This window comes from Pleurodeles waltl, chromosome 6 (assembly GCF_031143425.1).
Source record: "Pleurodeles waltl isolate 20211129_DDA chromosome 6, aPleWal1.hap1.20221129, whole genome shotgun sequence".
In the NCBI taxonomy this organism is placed as follows: domain Eukaryota; kingdom Metazoa; phylum Chordata; class Amphibia; order Caudata; family Salamandridae; genus Pleurodeles; species Pleurodeles waltl.
Window position 1 is genome coordinate 976,648,063 of NC_090445.1, and position 23,371 is coordinate 976,671,433.

The 23,371-nt window shown below is 43.8% G+C and overlaps 1 protein-coding gene across 1 annotated transcript in view; it reads right to left on the reverse strand.

The window, feature by feature from the left end:
- NOC3L (NOC3 like DNA replication regulator) overlaps positions 1 to 23,371 on the reverse strand; it is a 433,719-nt gene that overhangs the window by 194,512 nt on the left and 215,836 nt on the right. The window contains exons 13-16 of the mRNA XM_069239851.1: positions 15,519 to 15,619; positions 13,961 to 14,033; positions 6,179 to 6,242; positions 6,014 to 6,085 (exon numbers count right to left, since the gene is read on the reverse strand). Of these exons, the coding sequence (XP_069095952.1) occupies positions 6,014 to 6,085; positions 6,179 to 6,242; positions 13,961 to 14,033; positions 15,519 to 15,619 (310 nt within the window). The remainder of the gene's footprint in view (positions 1 to 6,013; positions 6,086 to 6,178; positions 6,243 to 13,960; positions 14,034 to 15,518; positions 15,620 to 23,371) is intronic.

The window sequence follows — 23,371 nt, forward strand, 5'->3', positions numbered from 1 at the left end:
CTTGGCTCCAGAAACTCACCGGCCTGTCTCCTGCCTTCCAAAGATCCTGCTCCAGCGACGCCTTCCAAAGGGACCAGCGACCTCGACATCCTCTGAGGACTGCCCCTGCTTCGAAAAGACAAGAAACTCCCGAGGACAGCGGACCTGCTCCAAGAAAAGCTGCAACTTTGTTTCCAGCAGCTTTAAAGAACCCTGCAAGCTCCCCGCAAGAAGCGTGAGACTTGCAACACTGCACCCGGCGACCCCGACTCGGCTGGTGGCGATCCAACACCTCAGGAGGGACCCCAGGACTACTCTGATACTGTGAGTACCAAAACCTGTCCCCCCTGAGCCCCCACAGCGCCGCCTGCAGAGGGAATCCCGAGGCTTCCCCTGACCGCGACTCTTTGAATCTAAAGTCCCGACGCCTGGGAGAGACCCTGCACCCGCAGCCCCCAGGACCTGAAGGACCGGACTTTCACTGGAGAAGCGACCCCCAGGAGTCCCTCTCCCTTGCCCAAGTGGAGGTTTCCCCGAGGAACCCCCCCCTTGCCTGCCTGCAGCGCTGAAGAGATCCCGAGATCTCTCATAGACTAACATTGCGAACCCGACGCTTGTTTCTACACTGCACCCGGCCGCCCCCGCGCCGCTGAGGGTGAAATTTCTGTGTGGACTTGTGTCCCCCCCGGTGCCCTACAAAACCCCCCTGGTCTGCCCTCCGAAGACGCGGGTACTTACCTGCAAGCAGACCGGAACCGGGGCACCCCCTTCTCTCCATTCTAGCCTATGTGTTTTGGGCACCACTTTGAACTCTGCACCTGACCGGCCCTGAGCTGCTGGTGTGGTGACTTTGGGGTTGCTCTGAACCCCCAACGGTGGGCTACCTTGGACCAAGAACTGAACCCTGTAAGTGTCTTACTTACCTGGTAAAACTAACAAATACTTACCTCCCCTAGGAACTGTGAAAATTGCACTAAGTGTCCACTTTTAAAACAGCTATTTGTGAATAACTTGAAAAGTATACATGCAATTTTGATGATTTGAAGTTCCTAAAGTACTTACCTGCAATACCTTTCGAATGAGCTATTACATGTAGAATTTGAACCTGTGGTTCTTAAAATAAACTAAGAAAAGATATTTTTCTATATAAAAACCTATTGGCTGGATTTGTCTCTGAGTGTGTGTACCTCATTTATTGTCTATGTGTATGTACAACAAATGCTTAACACTACTCCTTGGATAAGCCTACTGCTCGACCACACTACCACAAAATAGAGCATTAGTATTATCTATTTTTACCACTATTTTACCTCTAAGGGGAACCCTTGGACTCTGTGCATGCTATTCCTTACTTTGAAATAGCACATACAGAGCCAACTTCCTACAAAAAGTACAGGTTAGGGAAAGAACACTGGTGCTGGGGCCTGGTTAGCAGGCCTCAGCACACTTTCAATTGTAAACATAGCATCAGCAAAGGCAAAAAGTCAGGGGGCAACCATGCCAAGGAGGCATTTCCTTACAATAGGGAATCCTATATTATATAGGCTGTTTATGGCGTACTGAGTATGTTGTTGACAAATTTGAAGTGTACTGGCTTTTATGAGCCATTGTCGAGATATGGGAAGACATGTATGTGTTGTCTTCTGACGAATGCTGCAACCACAGCTAAGCATTTGGTGAATACCCTTGGTGTTGTTGTTACCCCGAATGGTAGCACTTTGAATTGGTAGGGTTTTCCTGCTACAACAAATCTTAGATACTTTCATGTGCTGGATTTATGGGAATGTGGAAATAAGCATCCTTAAGGTCTAATGCTGTCATGTAATCCTGTTTTTGTAGTAAGGGAATGACATCTTGTAGAGTGACAATATTAAAGTGTTCTGAAAGTATGTATAGACTGAGGGGTCGGAGATCTAAGATTGGTCTGAGAGTCCCATCCTTTTTTGGTATGCGTAAGTACAGTGAATATACTCCGGATCCCTCTTGGGATATGTGATTGTACCTCCTGTTTTAACAGAGTGAGATGTTCCAGAGTCTATGGAGGAGGAATGTTTGGTGGAGTGGAAATGAGTTCTAGACAATAAGTCAGTGGTAATTGTGCCCTAATAAAACTGGATCGGAGGGTGCAGGTTTGTATATATATATTTTTTTTTTTAAACCAACCCTGGTATAATGATCCTTGCTTTTACAGACTCTTCAAAAATGTCTTCAGCATGTCTGAGCATACCTGGAATCATTGGCGAGACACTGGTACTCTTTGTGAGTGGATGTTACAGTATTAAACAAAAAATCATCCTCAATAGGATCTGTATGTAACAATGTGTTATGATACGCAGCTGCCCTAGCTATAACCTGATTATAAGCAGTGGTATCTTCAGGGGGAGATGGTCTTGCTGGGTATACATCTGGGTCATTAGGGAGAATGGGATCTGTGTCATATATATCCCATGGGTCTACCTTTTCTTGAGGATCAGTGAAATCAACCCTACGTGGTGATGTAGATGAAGCTTGTGGACAGAACTTAGTTAAATGTGTAGGTGAAGGTGGTGGTGGGGTAGAAGGAAGCGAAGGATAATGTGGTGGTGAAGGCTGAAGCTGTTGTGTAGCCTTTTGTTTAAGGACTTTGAAAGGTGGAGGCCCAGCACCCAAAGTCTCTTGAAAAGTCGGTTTTCTTTTAATTGTTGGAGGAAGAGAGGCTATGGTCCTTCCTGTTTGTTTGCGTATATGAATTTTTCGCTATTTAGCGTTCATAACCACTAAAATAGGTTGTATTTCCGATGACTCCTCAGTAGCTGGAGGGTGTTTACTACTGGCAGCTTTTGATTCCGAACGTTTTGATATAGAATGCTTTGCTCGAAACCGAAAATGTCACCTCCAAAAGTGCTGTTAATTTTTTCTGCTCCAAGGTGGAAAACTCTGATTTTCATCTTGGTACCGAAACAAATGTGGCAAGCTGTTTGGTAGATGCAAAAGCATTTTTGTCTTTTGTTTCGATGCCAAACCCGAGGGTTGGTCATCTGAGGGTAATTTTTGGGTCCGACCATGGCCATAAGGCAGTGGAGGACCAAAGAAGAAGTCTTTTTAATAGTCTTTGTTTGGTGTGATGGGGCTGGAGTACTCTCGTACTGCGCTGGTGGTATGGACTGGCTGTCGTCATTGGAGTCTCGAACGGAATCCGAATCTGCAATGGAAATGGCTACAGGCTGTCCTACTTCTTGTTGCACGTGCTCATCTCTGAAAATGTCTGGTGTGTGCTCAGACGACTTGGATGCCAGTGCCGTTCGACGTGCCCTTCGGTCCCGAAGATTCTTTTTGGGTCAAAATGATCTAAAAGCATTGCAGTTTTCCTCTCTGTGTTCCGGAGACAGACAGAGATTACACACCAAATGCTGATCAGTGTAGGGAAATTTGGCATGACACAGAGGACAAAACCGAAATAGAGTCCGTTCCATCAGCCTGCCATTGTTCGACTACAATGTGTCGAAGTAGGCCCCGAAAGAGTCAGGCATGCAATCGACCCCGACAACTGCAATCGAATCGACTACAAGAGTGGAAAAACGAGATCAAAAGTATACCAACGTTTATAGAAAGTTAGAGGAAAGTTCAGAAGATACCGAACCGAGCTGTACTGGAGCAGGAGGGAACACATCCACGGCAGAAAGAAAACAATCTAACAAACGGCTCGATGCCCATGCACAATATCACCGAGAGGAGTCACCACTCGATCTCGTGACTCCAAAACCTTCTTGGAAGAAAAACAACTTGTAACACTCCGAGCCCAACACTAGATGGCGGACTTATGCAAAGCACGTGTATCTACAGCTACACATACCATTGAACGATTCCTTTATTTTTTGCTATGGTCATATTCATTCAACAAAACGTTTTCATTACAGCAGTAGAGACAAGATAAATGGTACACCTCTTTCCAAATACTATATTCAGAGCAAACATAGACAAAGACGTTGCTTAAATACAAGTTAATAAAATGCATATGCACAGTACTGGAGAATTTGAGGGCAACATCTTAAAAAAAAAAAAAAGACACTATAGAAAAAAGAAAGAACAAAGAAACACATAGTTATACCACAGCAACAGCTCCCAGAGGGATCTGAGCAAGACAAGTTACAACCGCCTATTAATTAAGAATAATAATACTTCAGGAGCCTGCTCCCCATATTTTCCAGAGAAATCATCTTAAGTCTTGGGAACATGACTGACCAGAACGAACAGATAATAGACTAAACTAAAATTGTTGCTAAACGGAATTCCAAGTCAAACCAATCTGACAAGGTTTACTCCAAGCCTGTTGTGTTGCAGGGACTCTTCAAAAAGGTTTAGGCCAAACTCATCCTTCATAATAATAGCAAACTTTAAACCTCGTGTTTTACTATGAACTTTAGAAGACAGTCCAGATCCAACAACACAACACCCCAATGCAGTTCAGGTTTGTCTTCATAGATAAAAAAAAAAAATTCTGGCCAACAATCCTGAGCGTAAATCAGGGAACAGCAGGAGACACTGCCCCCCCCCCCCTCCCAAATGCACCCTTTTGGTTTATATCCTTCTCACAAAATGTTATCCTTCCTTTTCAATACCACTAGCAAATTTGCCACCTAAACACCTGTCACCTCCACTCCCTCTGCACCCCGTTTGATGGCTAATATAAATCTTCGACGCCTCTGTAGGGAGCCTGTAGGCGTGTTAGACTAGGTGGCTGCCTGACGTGCTCTGGATCACACCCAATAGGAGAACATAATTCATGATGTCATATTATCTGTCCTCAGAAAATGTGGGAAGTTCACCAAAAACACTCAAAGTGAACCCCTCCGAGAAGACTATCCTGGACTTCCAGCTTTGTGTCCAACTCCAAAACAGTGCAGTTCTTATACTCCTTCAGAATCACCTGGGTTAAACCAGTCTCTGTCTGATAACACTTCAGCACTCCAAGCCCCACCTCCGTATACCCCATTGACTGTTTCATGCCAGCCAAACTTTGAAGTGAACCTGATTCTCAAAGTGAGGTAAGCGTGTAGGGCTGAAAGAACTTAAGCAGAGATTTTTTGGCACACATGTAGGCCACCTCTTACAAGGCCTCCTCAGAAGCCCAAATTCTGTGGCTCTTGCCAAGTCAGGAATTATAACATTTACAAATAAATCATCCCTCGACTTTTTTTTAACAGCCAAAAGGAAATACCATTTCAACATGGACAGTACATTTTCCACAGAAACAAACAAGCCCCGTAATGTCTTCCTCCAACCAGGCCTTGTTGTTTTACCTGCCTCTGAAGATTTTGGAATGACTTCCCCTACCCCAAACATCCCCGCTGCTGCCATTGGTGCAGTTCATTCAGGTGACTGTATCAGGTTCTTTTAGATTTGCCAATAGCCCAGCTCCATGTTTGAGCTGTCCAGAGGCAAGCACAGCAGAGTTGACCACACCATGGGCCTCCAAGTGAAAAGCAGCTCCTCCTATGCTCTAGTACAATCCTAACCAACTTCTCACAGAAGGTAGTCCACCTGCCAGGTTCACAATGGCTAGAATAAACAGTTACTGACCTCCATGGTTTATGTGCATGAAGGAAAGAGAAGAGCTCTTGTACTGCCCCAACGCCTGCAAGAGAAGTCAGCTGTTTTAAGTCCCTTAAAGAGGACACTTTCCCCAGCTAGCCCCTAAGCCATCATGTCAGTGCAGGAGACAACGGTAAAGAACCCTGTCCGATGCCCAAGCATAAAGCTACCCTCTTGAATGCTGATTCGCTCCATTATTCGGTAAGCCTATCTCAGTGAGGTCCATCCCACTGCTAGATTATGGGGGAGGAAATGAGAGAGAGAGAAATAGGATTTAAGAGCAGCTTGGAGATGAACCTGGATAAATATCAACCTGCGTTACTTAACTGTAACAGGTCATAAGGCCAGCTAAATCTAGTTTAGTCAGTGGCCTTCAACTCAAGGTACCCTTAGTACACAAAAGCAGAAGCTCAGGGCAACACCGTTTTAAGTAAATGATTACACAGAATGCCTATTTTCTTACCTGCATGCAGTCCAAACAATGTTTTGTAAAGGTGATTGTAGAACTTTAACGGGTCAATATTAAGCACATCGCCTATAGGACAAATAATATATTTAAATGAGTAACACAATAACTGCTTTTAGAATCGAAAAATATATATATATCTTTTATATATAAAATACACACCTTGACCAGACAATATGTTAAAAGCAGTCTGAACACAATGGAGACTTTCCCTGTAACTTAAATCCTGAAAAGATAGAAACGCAACATTAAATTATTTAGCACTTCAGGTTCCAAAAACATCCAAGGTCTCTATTAAACTGCTTAAACCACATTGTATATGCACCCAGAGGTGATAGGTGATATCCTTGGGAGGTGCTATCTAGGTTCAACTGTGGTACATGCTCTGGAGTATGTAAAGGAGTGGCAACAAGCAACCCTTGGGAATAGTTATTATACAACCAACCATAATAGATGTGCTAATGCGTCCACCATTGAGTAACAGAGTAGAAAGTTATCCCACTGGTGTATTATATGCTTCAAGAGCTCCACCCAGGAGTGGCAGGGAATAACAAAAAAGAGTGGATAATTTTCCAACCAGCCAATACATGCTCAGTTTGGCCCCTGTGGATGACAATGCAGTTAAAACCATTATAAGGCTATCCACAGAATAGTATTCCCTAAGAGCCTATCCACGTGCAGCAGGACCTAAACGACAGAATGGGCAGTTTTTTCAATCATCCTTAATCGTTTTTTCCAAATATGGCATAGTTTCTTTATTACAGTTTCAGTGAAAGATCATGGCTGTAGAAAATGTCCTGTGCAGCATAAACATTTATAATGAAGTACAACTATTAAAATGAATCTTTAAGACATAATGTTTAACATCCTATTGTGTTCGCAGGTGTCAAGATGTATCTGCCAGCAATATTAAATGAGGTCCGGAGTTTACAGAGTCAAATATATGCAATCAGTGCTTAATTTGTAAAAAGATGAGCGTCAGTGCCTAAAGCTCTGCTCAAAAGTCTGTGGACAGAGCACTATGATTACATAGCCATCAATCCACCTCATCATGTCACTTTAATCTACTGCCAGACACTCCCAGTCCATTTATCGTATTCTTGCAGGTTCCTTATTTCTCCCTTTGTGACGACTGTTCCATATTTTAATTCCTCCTCCTTTCCCTAATGTGTTTTCCCTCTCTTGCTCTTGGTAAATATCAACTGAGGAAAAAGAAGTGTGAGTCCCCAAAAATGAGTACTGGTAGATGATCCAGAAATCACTGGCTTAAATTAGGCATTGTATGCAATATTTATTGGAGGGTGGGATATAGACCTCTTATAGACCTCTTGTTAGGTAGAAGAGGACCTACCCCAATCCCAGTGATGATCTTAAATTTGAAATATATTAGTAACATTTTACCTTCAAATGGTATCCACATAGTGCAATTAAGCAACTAAATCATGGCTAGGTGTATGCAAAATTAATGCAATATGCTTTTGTGTAATTATGTAAAAATCCATGAAAAGGTTCAAATTTCTCGCCCCCAAAAAATATCAAAATTGAAGTGCCGTAATGACCACTGCTCATGTTTCAATTGTTCTAATCATGCTATAATTTGTCACAGTGTAATAACGCAACCAGGCTTAAAGGTATCATTTGGGGAATTTTGAATACAAGTATATTTCAAAATTTCCAAAAGTACGATTCCATAGCTGGAATCTTGTCCAGGCTTAGGTCATCTCCCCGTTCCAAACCAAAAGACCTGAATTACGGTAGCTTGTTGTAAAGAAATGGCTCCCTGTTGCAGTTACCCCCCACTTTTTGCCTGATACTGATGCTGACTTGACTGAGAAGTGTGCTGGGACCCTGCTAACCAGGCCCCAGCACCAGTGTTCTTTCACCTAAAATGTACCATTGTTTCCACAATTGGCACAACCCTGGCACCTAGGTAAGTCCCTTGTAACTGGTACCCCTGGTACCAAGGGCCCTGATGCCAGGGAAGGTCTCTAAGGGCTGCAGCATGTCTTATGCCATCCTAGGGACCCCTCACTCAGCACAGACACACTGCTTACCAGCTTGTGTGTGCTGGTGGGGAGAAAATGACTAAGTCGACATGGCACTCCCCTCAGGGTGCCATGCCAACCTCACACTGCCTATGGCATAGGTAAGTCACCCCTCTAACAGGCCTTACAGCCCTAAGGCAGGGTGCACTATACCACAGGTGAGGGCATAGGTGCATGAGCACTATGCCCCTACAGTGTCTAAGCAAAACCTTAGACATTGTAAGTGCAGGGTAGCCATAAGAGTATATGGGCTGGGAGTCTGTCAAAAACGAACTCCACAGCTCCATAATGGCTACACTGAATAGTGGGAAGTTTGGTATCAAACTTCTCAGAATAATAAACCCACACTGATGCCAGTGTTGGATTTATAAAAAAAATGCACACAGAGGGCATCTTAGAGATACCCCCTGTATTTTACCCAATTGTTCAGTGCAGGACTGACTGGTCTGTGCCAGCCTGCTGCTGAGAGACAAGTTTCTGACCCCATGCGGTGAGAGCCTTTGTGCTCTCTGAGGACAGAAACAAAGCCTGCTCTGGGTGGAGGTGCTTCACACCTCCCCCCTGCAGGAACTGTAACACCTAGCAGTGAGCTTCAAAGGCTCAAGCTTCGTGTTACAATGCCCCAGGGCACTCCAGCTAGTGGAGATGCCCGCCCCCTGGACACAACCCCCACTTTTGGCGGCAAGTCCAGTAGAGATAATGAGAAAAACAAGGAGGAGTCACTGGCCAGTCAGGACAGCCGCTAAGGTGTCCTGAGCTGAGGTGACTCTGACTTTTAGAAATCCTCCATCTTGCAGATGGAGGATTCCCCCAATAGGGATAGGATTGTGACCCCCTCCCCTTGGGAGGAGCCACAAAGAGGGTGTACCCACCCTCAGGGCTAGTAGCCATTGGCTACTAACCCCCCAGACCTAAACACACCCTTAAATTTAGTATTTAAGGGCTTCCCTGAACCTAAAGATTTAGATTCCTGAAACTACAAGAAGAAGAGGACTGCTGAGCTGAAAAACCCCTGCAGAGGAAGAACAGAAGACACCAACTGCTTTGGCCCCAGACTTACCAGCCTGTCTCCTGCCTTCCAAAGAAACCTGCTCCAGCGACGCTTTCCAAGGGACCAGCGACCTCTGAATCCTGTGAGGACTGCCCTGCTTCAAGAAAGACAAGAAACTCCTGAGGACAGCGGCACTGCTCCAAAAGAACTGCAACTTTGTTTCAAGGAGCAGATTTAAAGACCCCTGCAACTCCCCGCAAGAAGCGTGAGACTTGCAACACTGCACCCGGCGACCCCGACTCGACTGGTGGAGAAACAACGCGACAGGGAGGACCCCCAGGCGACTCCAAGACTGTGAGTAACCAAAGTTGTCCCCCCTGGGCCCCCACAGCGACGCCTGCAGAGGGAATCCCGAGGCTCCCCCTGACCGCGACTGCCTGAACTCCATTTCCCGACGGCTGGAAAAGACCCTGCACCCGCAGCCCCCAGCACCTAAAGGAACGGAACTCCTGTGCAGGAGTGACCCCCAGCAGGCCCTCTCCCTTGCCCAGGTGGTGGCTACCCCGAGGAGCACCCCCCTTGCCTGCCTGCAACGCTGAAGAGATCCCTTGATCTCTCATTGAAAACCATTGAAAACCCGACGCGTGTTTGCATACTGCACCCGGCCGCCCCCGTGCCGCTGAGGGTGTACTTTTTGTGCTGACTTGTGTCCCCCCCGGTGCCCTACAAAACCCCCCTGGTCTGCCCTCCGAAGACGCGGGTACTTACCTGCTGGCAGACTGGAACCGGGGCACCCCCCTCTCTCCATTGAAGCCTATGTGTTTTGGGCACCTCTTTGACCTCTGCACCTGACCGGCCCTGAGCTGCTGGTGTGGTGACTTTGGGGTTGCTCTGAACCCCCAACGGTGGGCTACCTTGGACCCAAAACTGAACCTTGTAGGTAATTTACTTACCTGCTAAAACTAACAATACTTTACCTCCCCCAGGAACTGTGAAAATTGCAGTGTCCACTTTTAAAACAGCTATTTATGTTTTATGTGAAAAGTATATATGCTACTGTAATTATTCAAAGTTCCTAAAGTACTTACCTGCAATACCTTTCAAATTAGATATTACATGTAGAATTTGAACCTGTGGTTCTTAAAATAAACTAAGAAAATATATTTTTCTATAACAAAACCTATTGGCTGGATTTGTCTCCGAGTGTGTGTTCCTCATTTATTGCCTGTGTGTATGTACAACAAATGCTTAACACTACTCCTTTGATAAGCCTACTGCTCGACCACACTACCACAAAATAGAGCATTAGTATTATCTCTTTTTGCCACTATCTTACCTTTAAGGGGAACCCTTGGACTCTGTGCATGCTATTCCTTACTTTGAAATAGCACATACAGAGCCAACTTCCTACACTTGTTATCAGATCTCTTGACTAACAGGAATGTGCATTATACAACCATTAACACTATGCTCTAATGGTTTCTCGGTGAGCCATTATAGGACTAGCTAAAGTGTATGTTTGAAGAATACTTATAATAGCTCTAAGAACTGCACCAGAGAGTTAAAGGAATCTAGTTATAAGAAACAATATTTTACAACCAACAAATAGTATATGCTGTGCAGTGTTTAAGGTTGTCAAAGGAGTAGCCATAATGCAACCAGATATAGTAAATGTTCTGAGGAGTTATGCTATAACCACCCAATGCTATATGATTTGAGAAGTTCGTCCAGGAGCAGTGAAAAAGCATGGGCACAGGAATGGGCAGTATCCGTCTGCCTATGCTATCTGGGCCCATCCAGGAGTGGCAGACAAGCAACGTCTAGGAATCTACATTATGGCCCTCATTATGAGTCTGCCACCCGCCAAACTCATTCACATGGAAGACTGCCACACTGGTCTTCCGCCCTCTGGCCCAGCGGGGATCAGGGCCTTAACATTGATGCTGGTTCATAATTGAGCCAGCGTCAATGTGGTGGTGCGTCGGGTGTGATAGCACCCATTGCGCTTTTCACTGCCCATAATTTGGGCAGTGAGAAGTGCGACGGGGCTGTCCATGGGGGCACCTGAAATGCCCATGCTAAGTGCCGGTGCCAGCGGTCGGACCGTGGCGGCTCTGCCACGGTCATTATATGGAGGTTGGACTGCTGCATGCGCGGCGGTCCGACCGCCAGACTCGTAATGACCACCTATATAATTAACTAAGCAATGTGAGCCCTTGATACCACACTAAGGGATAAGGAGAATAATCGGTCACCAAATTTATGGGTGGAGCCATGGCCTGATGGCAGTGGCGTCCCCTGGGCCTTGTAAATCTTCCCCTGTGTGGTTTTCGACATCTTACTCACGGTTTGTGTATCGTCGAATCCTTCGGAGTCTGATTCTTGGATCGAGAAGGTACCTTCCTCTTCCTGTTCCTCGAACTCTCGGTGGGCTGTCGGCGCGGACGCCATCTGAAGTCTTCTGGCTCGACGGTCTCGGAGTGTCTTTCGGGACCGGAACGCACGACAGGCCTCGCAGGTGTCTTCACTGTGCTCAGGTGACAGGCACAGGTTACAGACCAAGTGTTGGTCTGTATAAGGGTATTTATTGTGGCATTTGGGGCAGAAACGGAACGGGGTCCGTTCCATCGGCGTTCTTCAGCACGCGGTCGGGCCGACCAGGCCCCGACGGGGGATCGAAAAACTACCCCCGAAGGGCACTGGAGCTCTTCGATCTTCGATGCGGTGTTGAATCTAAGTACGCCGATCCCGAACGCAACAATACCGACGAAAATCTTCCGAAATTAGCTAACTTTCCGTTCCGAAACTCGGAGCGACAGGAACACGTCCGAACCCGATGGCGGAAAAAAAACAATCGAAGATGGAGTCGACGCCCATGCGCAATGGAGACAAAAGGAGGAGTCACTCGGTCCCGTGACTCGAAAGACTTCTTCGAAGAAAAACAACTTGTAACACTCCGGCCCAACACCAGATGGCGAGCTATTGCAAAACATGCGTATCTACAGCGACAGATGCCATCGAACAGGGTATTATGCAACCATTCACACTAAATGGACTATGAAATCCACCCAGGCATGCAGAGGAGGAACCTAAAGAATTAAGAGGCACCCCGCCCACACACAAGGATATGTGTAGTGCATCAGTTGGAGTGGTGACACTTGGGAACGAAGGAGAGAAGGCATTAATCAGTGCTTATGCAGAAAGACTGTATTTAGGTTAGAGAACAAGACAGGAGACTAAGAAGTACAGTTCAGGATAGATGTGGGGGTGTAACAGGCGGATAGGGACGAGATTCAGACCAAAGGGCCTATTCCTGGCTCTAGCAGGAACAAACAAGGAAAGCTTTATAAGAAGATGCCCTTAAACTCTGCACCGTGTAAGTGCACAAACTGGGAGAAGGGGCTAAATAGGTAATAAAGACTGTCGGGTGGGTAGCAAGGTCACATGACTATGGGTGCGGCGGTAGGTCTAACACTGCAGAACTACTGCAGAGAATAGAATCGCTGTAGTTCTGAGGGGACAGGAAAGGAAGGCAAAGAAAGCAAGGCCCAGTTGGCAATGGGAGACCCAAATGAACCCTAAATAATACTGGAGTAAGTACTCACACAATGTGATGAAATCAAGCAGTGTACACTGACAGTAGACCAGTGCTGCAGACAGCACTACAATTTTAACTCTGAGGGCCATTTATTGGACAGAAACAAATAGGATAACAAATGCAATGGAAATTAGCACACTCACTGCACTTCTGTCAATGCACCACCTGGATCCCCACAGGCACAAGTTAAAGACGTGTTTCATAGCTTTGACAATTAAAAGAGTTATTAGTTTTAAATTATACTTGTTAATACGGCTCTGGGTAAAGAAACAAAAATTGCTGGCCTCCTCATGTTTCAGCTCAAAAGAAGTGGGCCGTGAAACCGAATGGAATATTGTGGGACAAATCAGGTGTCTGGTGCAGGGCAATAATCCAAATTCCCTAGTGAACTTCCTCTTCTTTCTCAAACAAATATTTTTTTAGTATCCTTTTCTAGTACAATGCATCAATGTTCTATGTGAAGATTTGCTAGACGAGACCACAAAGAGTGGACTCTCCACTGACAGGACTGACTCGCTCAAATTCCCTTTGGAACCTTCCTCACAAGGAATGCTGTGTCAGGTTATAGGAAACTCCCTGGAATAGAGCCATGGGAAATCGGAGTCCATGTTATTCCTGGACTGTCTTACAATGTATTCTAGGCAGGGCAAGCGCACGTCTGTCTCAAGAAACAATGGAGCTTCTTGCATATTGTGCTTTCACAGGGGTGACAAAAGGCTTAGCTGCTCAAGGGGCGATGAACACATAATGCCTCTGCTAAACTCTCTTCTTGTGGCCCATAATGATGTCCTTAGGAATCCAGGACCGTGCCCAGTGCCTTTGTATGCAAGGATGCTGGGGAATGAATGCTCCCTCTAGAGTGCATCTTCACCCTTTCACATGAGCGTGTAAGTGCAGCAACATACTGTAAACCCCACAAGGGCATCCGTGCAACAAAGGAATGGGATGCCTACACACCTGGTAGGAGGTAGGTAGTTTTTGCATACGACTGTTTTAAGTATTTCTTTCTTGACCCCTAAACGCCTTAAACAGAAACGGGGCACACTAGGGAAGTGTTAAGTGGGTGATCTCTGCATGTAGCAGTGGATGCGTTCCAAATTCATGTCACTCCCCCTGAAAGAAGGGGTTTACATTTTTCACTCAAGGAACTACCTTGTGACGGTACCTCCTCAGTGAACAGAAAACAAACTACTTATAAAATACTTGCTATACTTGTCAAAAATCCTCAAAAGTCTATATCAGTATAAAAGGCAGTCCAATTTACAAAGCTGCATACAGAATGTAAAACATAAAAACAAAAGTATACTCACACCAGATGCAATCAGAGTGTGCAAAACAGCCAAAAGGTCATCGAAAAATTCCACATTTATAAGATGAGCAAACCTACAATCAGATTTGTACAACAGCTGGTTAATTATCGAGGTGTAGCTTAAAGAATAGTTTTAATCTACACCAACCTAAGGGCACAAGCAAAAATGGTCAGAAAATGAAAAACGTTTAGGAAACATTAAGATGCACTCAAAGATTCTACCCTATTGGCTGAATGATGAATATTAATTATCTTACTGATAGGTTAACGAAGGTGACAGTCAGTGGGCATATATACTTCAATTAAGAATGCAATGCCACACTTTCGAAATATGTGCATCCAAAATGAGATACATTTAATGCTACCTGATTGAACATCAGTGCCCAATTGTAGAGTAGGGGCGAAAGGAATAAATATATCCATGTTTTATTGTATTATATTTTATTGCAGGACACATGATTCAACACACTGCTGAAGCAAAATTAAGAGCATATGTTGTAGACTCAAAACTACAGGCTTGCTTACACAAATCTGCACCAGTGCCTGGCACCGTGGCCTTAATGCTTGCACAGAGAAAGACACATGCACAACAACATTTCAACTGACCAGAGCAATCATGGAATTGTTGTTCTGGCAGTTCTGTGCAAAACAGCTGCGTACAGGTGCAAAATTTAGTAACTTGGCACAAAGAGTTCATGCTGCTGTCAATCATAATTTTACAGAAGGGAGCGGGAATTATTGAAAGAAATAATAATGGTATGATATTAGAGAGGAGTAGTACAACGCAACACAAATAATTTAAATTGAATTTTCTTTATAAATTAACCGACAGGAGAAACAGATACATGTTACAATAATATTTTAATAATGAAACGGTTTGATTTGGAATGTATCGAAAAGGGACTGGTTTATAAAAATGACATCTACAGTTCTTAATCAATGAAATTTAAAATGTAATTTTCTGTCTGGTGTCCAGATCTAAAAAGAAAACATGCTGTTTCAAAGTTCCATATCTTCAACCACAAGAGCACGGGGACTTCTTATCTTTCAATACATTTAAATGAGGAATCCAGTATTTGAGACTGTACAGTTAATAGCTGTCAATGACATCAGGTGGGACAAATTAAAGCTTTCAAAGTTATACACACTATTTTACATATGCTTAGCCTTAAAGGTTGACTGGTCATCCTTAACAGACAAAGTGGAGAGTGGTGCACATGCCCTGTGGATTTCAAATTCATTTAGTTTAGGAATAAATGAACTGAAGTCATCACAATATCTCAGAACCTGTGTGTGTGGTCGGGTACAGCTTTCTTTACACTGCGGTCAACGTTTGATTTCAGTAGAAATTTGCCAAGAACTTGGTATAACTCATTTACACAGCATTCTAGATTGTGACAAGCGGCTGGCTGACCTGCGGGCACGGGTACAGAAGTTCTCACCTTCCTGGCATCTTAGGTTTGCAGTGTTCTCTACCACCCAACAAACCTTTCTGGCAGAGACTCACTCAAAAACAGTTTTGGAATACAGCAGTTAGTGTAATCAGTAAAAGTGCATACTTTGCAAGTCCTTCCAAGACGGCAGGCAGGAGAAGTGACTTCTGTGCTCGCTTCAATATTCTGAAGTAGGTTAAAAACACGATGTTCAGCGTCTCTGTGTGCTATGACAAAAGTACCAAAAGATTCATTTTTAGAATGCAGAAGTAAATCATTACTCAAACATGAAGGTGGGATACATTAAATGAAATACTGCTAGTGTCTCCAGCCAAAATGTTCACATTGAAGTTATTGTAGTTACATTTAGATTTCTTTCTTTCCATCACACAAATAGTCCAGGGCAGAACAAATAGCACAGAGGCAGGTACACAGCAAAACTTTTAAAGAGACATACCTCCATTTAATAAATGAGACATTCTTGTTTTAAAAGGGGCAGGTAATGCCTAATATACTGTTTGACAAACACTTGTTGCTGAATTTTTGATACATAGTATTGATAAAGTCTGTGAGGAATTTATGACAAAAAAAAATACATTGACCAGGCAGGGCTCTCCATGGACCTCAAAGCCCCAAGAAGTCAAAACGCCTTTGGAGTAATTAGGACTGATCCCTCGGACATCAAGCAAGATATTTTTAGGTTGGATTAGTTTAATTATGATGTAATCACATCATTTTGGATTATTTGATTAACAGAGCTATTCATCATCCTCTTTTTGCAAAATATAGGACCTAAAATGAATGAGGCAATAATTTTATATTTCTGAAAGGATTTTATTATTTTATTTTATAAAAATGTGTGAAAATTCTGAAGATGTATTTTTTGTGCTCAAATTCCTACAGATCTTGACACTTCCCCTGCCACTGAATTTTGTCTGACACATATATGCTTTACTTACACGATGTACATAGGTAGCTTGCACATCAGACTGGAGCTTTCCAGTCCACTAAGATCTCATTGTGGAACTACTATCGGATCTCCAGAGACAAAGGTATCATCTGCAATGATTAACAAAGTGTATACTTTTAAACATAGACAAAATTCTAATTAAGAACGTCCAAAGTTTTTTTCTCTGCAACTTCACAAAGCTTCTTTTTAAACGTTGCGATCTTTGTGATATTCACACAGCATTCAAAGCTTAAGACAACATAGATGAAATTATCCTTTTCAAATGAAGTGTTTCCCTTTATTTGTTTTCTCAAATTTCCAAATTTGTATGGAGTTTGCAGTAAGCAAGGTTTAAAAAATAAATAACAGGGGAATGCTTTAAACTTTGCCGAAAATATTATGTGCTTAAAGAATACTTTTACCACGCTAATTCTGTTGAATTTTGCCACGAGGCATTTCACTAGGTGTGCTACCCTGTCCAGTAGTTTGTACTAGCTGCAGTAGCCTTCCCGTTACATTATTGGGTTTCATTTCAGAAGAAGAACAGCCATTGCCTCAGTGGAGGGAAAGGAGGGGGTGAAGGAAGTGCAAAGTTTTGGTTGAATTTACAGTTTGAAGAGTGGAAAAGTTTGTCTTCAAGACTTTGTGAATGGCCTGCAAGGAGGAACAGGCTTGCTACAGAGACTAAGTTCTGGCCCATGATGGTTTTGCCTCATTGCTTGACCTCCCAAAATTTATCTTGACAGTTGGTGCCCCCTATGTGCCAGCTGAGACGTTTTCAGGACAGATGAAGTGTGCTCTGCTCTTCCAAAATGTAGCAGAGTCTGACATAGTTTTAGATGTAATTCTTCAAACGTTTTTGGGACCCCATTAGTAACAATCTCTGGTCTGGAAGCCTTCAAGCATGGAAAATCAATGTATTCTACCTTCTAGATGGTGAAGAGAAGCAGATAGAGAGACTAGCATGGTTGACTGTGAGTGATAACAATTGATACAGATATGATGGAACAGGTTCGAATTTGTTACATCTTTGATAGAAATTACTAGATTCCCTGCAGTTTTAAAACACTTGTACATGTGTCAGTAAAGTTTTGAACTTTATGGTAAATGAGCACAAATTAGCTCCAGCTGTTAGTAAGATCGTGCCTCCAACTCTATTTGCAAACATACATGCAAAACATGGCAACAGATGATGTTATACAGATTACTGGTACAAAAACAACTTTGGCACAGTGCAAACGAAAGAGCAGGTTTGATGTCTTCCTGCTAAACTGCCTTTCTTTTGAGCTCCACTCTAAGCATGATGAAGGGGCACAGCATATATCTTGGGCTTGCAACACTGAGTAATGTTGGTGGAGCTGTTTGACACACGTGTGGAGAATGTTGAAGACTGCACGGTCTCTCTTCTGTTGAAAGCGTGAGTGGAGGGGCCTTCAAGCAGGATCCCCATGAGGTGATCTGCTCTCTTAGCTGCAGACTGTCTCTCTTGGCTGACAGAGGTATCATTTAAGAAAGGGAATTAAAGTATTTGGGGAAATTAATCCGTGCAAAAATATAAAGATTAGGCACGGAACTGATAAGTCACAAAATAATTCTTGCACAGGAAAAAAAGCACAACCAGGGCACTCCAAGGTCAATAATAAGTCCATGAAATTCAAGTTGCCGGAGAAAATTTATTCTTATGCAAGCAGAAGACCGATATAATGTTCATAAAGTATATAAGTCCATACAAGAAACAACAGAAAGCAGCCAACACGTGTTTCGTCCTATCGGACTTTTTCAAGGCTTAAAGACTATGGTAGAGAAAAAAATGCTGACCAAATAGTACACTTCTGTTCGATTAGCAAAAACGTGTTGTCCTATGTCCAAATTAGAAAGATTGCCGTGTGGGGGTATTAAGTGTCGTCAAAACACGGTGAGTTGCCCAAAATTGTAGAGGATAAGGTTCAATAACTCCTGAGTAGTCGCCCGTCCTAAAGATGGAAAACCGGGAACTCCTAGGATCCGTGGTTTGTAGAGCGCATGGTAAGGAAAATGTCACTTACCCAGTGTACATCTGTTCGTGGCATTAGTCGCTGCAGATTCACATGCTTTGCATAGTCCGCCGTCTGGTGTTGGGTCGGAGTGTTACAAGTTGTTTTTCTTCGAAGAAGTCTTTTCGAGTCACAAGACCGAGGGACTCCTCCTCCTTTGGTTCTATTGCGCATGGGCGTCGACTCCATGTAAGATTGTTTTCCCCGCAGAGGGTGAGGTAGGAGTTGTGTATGCTAGTAATAGTGCCCATGCAATGGAATGAATAAGTATGTACAAAATGAAGATTAAAATAATATATTTACAAATGTACAAATGTTAAAGATTACTTCCAAACGGCTACAGGCTCCCGGGGAGGCGGGTGGGCGCATGTGAATCTGCAGCGACTAATGCCACGAACAGATGTACACTGGGTAAGTGACATTTTCCGTTCGGTGGCATGTGTAGCTGCAGATACACATGCTTTGCATAGACTAGTAAGCAGTTATCTCCCCAAAAGCGGTGGTTCAGCCTGTAGGAGTGGAAGTAGTTTGAAATAAAGTTCTTAGTACAGCTTGACCTACTGTGGCTTGTTGTGCAGATAACACATCTACACAGTAGTGCTTAGTAAATGTGTGAGGCGTAGACCATGTTGCTGCCTTACATATTTTGTTCATTGGAATATTTCCTAGAAAGGCCATGGTAGCACCTTTCTTTCTGGTTGAGTGTGCCTTTGGTGTAATAGGCAGCTCTCTTTTTACTTTAAGATAGCAGGTTTGGATGCACCTAACTATCCACCTGGCTATACCTTGTTTTGATATTGGATTTCCTGTATGAGGTTTTTGAAATACAATAAATAGTTGTTTTGTTTTCCTAATTAGTTTTGTTCTGTCAATGTAGTACATTAGTGCTCTTTTGATGTCTAAAGTATGTAGTGCTCTTTCAGCTATTGAGTCTGGCTGTGGGAAGAACACTGGTAATTCTACTGTTTGATTTAAGTGGAACGGTGAGATAACCTTTGGTGTGAATTTTGGGTTGGTTCTTAGAACTACCTTATTTTTGTGTATTTGAATAAATGGTTCTTGTATAGTAAACGCCTGAATTTTACTTACTCTTCTTAGAGATGTAATGGCAACGAGAAATGCAACTTTCCACGTTAGGTATTGCATTTCACAAGAATGCATGGGTTCGAAAGGTGGGCCCATGAGTCTTGTTAAGACAATATTGAGGTTCCATGAAGGAACAGGTGGTGTCCTTGGTGGTATAATTCTCTTTAGTCCTTCCATAAACGCTTTTATGACAGGTATTCTAAATAGGGAAGTTGAATGAGTAATTTGCAGGTATGCAGATATTGCTGCGAGATGTATCTTAATGGAAGAGAAAGCTAGATTTGACTTTTGCAAATGTAGTAAATACCCTACTACATCTTTTGGAGATGCATGCAATGGTTGAATTTGATTATTATGACAGTAACAAACAAATCTTTTCCATTTACTTGCATAGCAGTGTCTAGTGGAAGGTTTTCTAGCTTGTTTTATGACCTCCATACACTCTTGAGTGAGTCCTAAGTGTCCAAATTCTAGGATTTCAGGAGCCAAATCGCTAGATTCAGCGATGCAGGGTTTGGATGCCTGATCTGTTGTTTGTGTTGTGTTAACAGATCTGGCCTGTTGGGTAGTTTGACATGAGGTACTACTGACAGGTCTAGTAGTGTGGTATACCAAGGTTTTGTCTTGCCCATGTTGGTGCTATCAGTATGAGTTTGAGTTTGTTTTGACTCAATCTGTTTACTAGATATGGAAGGAGAGGGAGAGGGGGAAAAGCGTACGCAAATATCCCTGACCAATTCATCCATAGAGCATTGCCTTGGGATTGCCGGTGTGGGTACCTGGATGCGAAGTTTTGGCATTTTGCGTTTTCTTTTGTTGCAAATAGATCTATTTGAGGTGTTCCCCAAATTTGGAAGTAATTGTTCAGGATTTGGGGGTGAATTTCCCATTCGTGGACCTGTTGGTGATCCCGAGAGAGATTGTCTGCTAGCTGGTTCTGGATCCCTGGAATAAATTGTGCTATTAGTCGAATGTGGTTGTGAATTGCCCAATGCCATATTTTTTGTGTTAGGAGACACAACTGTGTCGAGTGTGTCCCCCCCTGTTTGTTTAAATAATACATTGTCGTCATGTTGTCTGTTTTGACAAGAATGTATTTGTGGGTTATCATGGGTTGGAATGCTTTCAATGCTAGAAATACTGCTAACAGTTCTAGGTGATTTATATGAAACTTTCTTTGATGTACGTCCCATTGTCCTTGGATGCTGTGTTGATTGAGGTGTGCTCCCCACCCTGTCATGGAAGCATCTGTTGTTATCACGTATTGTGGCACTGGGTCTTGGAAAGGCCGCCCTTTGTTTAAATTTGTACTGTTCCACCATAGAAGCGAGATGTATGTTTGGCGGTCTATCAACACCAGATCTAGAAGTTGACCCTGTGCTTGTGACCATTGTGATGCTAGGCACTGTTGTAAGGGCCGCATGTGCAATCTTGCGTTTGGGACAATGGCTATGCATGAGGACATCATGCCTAGGAGTTTTAATACCATTTTTGCATGTATCTTTTGATTTGGATACATGGCTTGTATCACCTTGTGAAAATTTTGAACCCTTTGTGGACTTGGAGTGGCTATCCCTTTTGTTGTGTTGATTGTCGCTCCTAAGTATTGCTGTGTTTGGCACGGCACAAGGTGTGACTTTGCATAGTTGATGGAGAAACCCAGCTTGTAAAGGGTTTGTATAACATAATCTGTGTGGTGTGAACACTTTGTTAGCGAGTTGGTCTTGATTAGCCAATCGTCTAGGTACGGGAACACGTGTATTTGCTGCCTCCTGATGTGTGCAGCTACTACTGCTAGACACTTTGTAAAGACTCTTGGCGCTGTTGTTATTCCGAATGGCAACACTTTGAATTGGTAGTGTATTCCTTTGAATACGAACCTTAGGTATTTCCTGTGCGAGGGATGTATCGGTATATGGAAATACGCATCTTTTAGATCTAATGTTGTCATGTAGTCTTGCTGTTTCAGCAGTGGGATTACGTCTTGTAATGTCACCATGTGAAAGTGGTCTGATTTGATGTAGGTGTTTAGTGTTCTGAGATCTAATATTGGTCTTAGAGTTTTGTCCCTTTTGGGTATTAGAAAGTACAGTGAGTAAACTGCTGTGTTCTTTTGTGGACCTGGTACTAATTCTATTGCGTCTTTTTGCAGTAATGCTTGAACTTCTAGTCCTAGAAGGTCTATATGCTGTTTTGACATATTGTGTGTTTTCGGTGGGACGTTTGGAGGGAGTTGGAGAAATTCTATGCAATAACCATGTTGGATAATTGCTAAGACCCAAGTGTCTGTTGTTATTTCCTCCCAAGATTTGTAGAACTGGCTTAGCCTTCCCCCCACTGGTGTTGTGTGAAGGGGTTGAGTGACCTGTGAGTCACTGCTTGTTTTGTGGGGTTTTTGGATCTTGAAATTTTCCCCGGTTTCTTGGGAATTGGCCTCCTTTGTATTGGCCTCGAAAGCCTCCCCTTTGGTATTGTCCTGGTAGGTAGGCGGTGTTGTTTGTGAGGTGCTGGCTTGTGTGGCTTGACCTCGAAACCCTCCTCTGAAAGTAGTTTTACGAAATGTGCCAAATGTGCCTCTGCCCTGCGGGGAATAGAGTGCGCCCATGGCTTTAGCTGTATCAGTGTCTTTCTTTAATTTTTCAATTGCAGTGTCCACTTCTGGGCCAAACAATTGTTGTTCATTGAACGGCATATTAAGCACTGCCTGCTGTATCTCGGGTTTGAAGCCGGATGTGCGCAGCCATGCATGCCTCCTTATTGTTACAGCAGTATTTATTGTTCTTGCAGCTGTATCTGCTGCATCCATAGAAGAACGGATTTGGTTGTTGGATATGTTCTGTCCCTCTTCAACCACTTGTTTTGCCCGTTTTTGGAATTCTTTGGGGAGGTGCTCGATGAGATGCTGCATCTTGTCCCAATGGGCTCTATCATATCGCGCTAGGAGTGCCTGCGAGTTGGCGATGCGCCATTGATTTGCAGCTTGTGCTGCAACCCTTTTCCCCGCTGCATCAAACTTGCGGCTCTCCTTGTCAGGAGGTGGTGCGTCGCCTGATGTGTGTGAGTTGGCTCTTTTACGAGCTGCTCCTACGACAACTGAATCTGGTGTCAGTTGTGATGTAATAAAAGCAGGGTCTGTGGGCGGTGCCTTGTATTTCTTCTCCACCCTTGGAGTTATTGCTCTGCTTTTCACTGGCTCCTTAAAAATTTGTTTAGCGTGCCTTAGCATCCCCGGGAGCATAGGAAGGCTTTGATAATTGCTATGGGTGGATGACAGGGTGTTAAAGAGGAAGTCATCCTCGATAGGCTCTGAGTGCAGCGATACATTATGAAACTCTGCTGCCCTAGCTACCACCTGTGCATATGCCGTACTGTCCTCAGGCGGTGAGGGCTTAGTGGGGTACGACTCAGGGCTATTGTCTGATACTGGAGCGTCATAGAGATCCCATGCGTCCTGATCATCTTGGCTCATGGTGGTATGAGCTGGTGATTGTGGCGGAGTCTGTGCCGGTGATATACGAGTTGTCGGTGGTGGAGAGGGTGGTGGAGTTACCTTCTTTACCACTTTTGCTTGTGGTGTCTTGTCTTGGTTTTGGAAATCCAGTTTTCTTTTCCTTCTGATTGGGGGAAGTGTGCTGATCTTCCCTGTCCCACTTTGTATAAAGATCCGCTTTTGCGTGTGATCTACGTCTGTTTCTTTTAATTCCTCCTCAAATCGGTGTCTTTGTAGTTGGGAGGACAGTGATTGTTCCTCTGAATAGGAACTGGCTCTCGGTTCGGTTGCTGGGCGTTTTGGCACCGAAACCGTGCCTTTTGTTATTTTCGGCTCTGACGAGATTTTTCTCTTTTTCGGCGTCGCACCCTCTCGGTGTCGACCATCTTCGGTGCCGCTATCTCTGTGTCGAGCAGCTTCG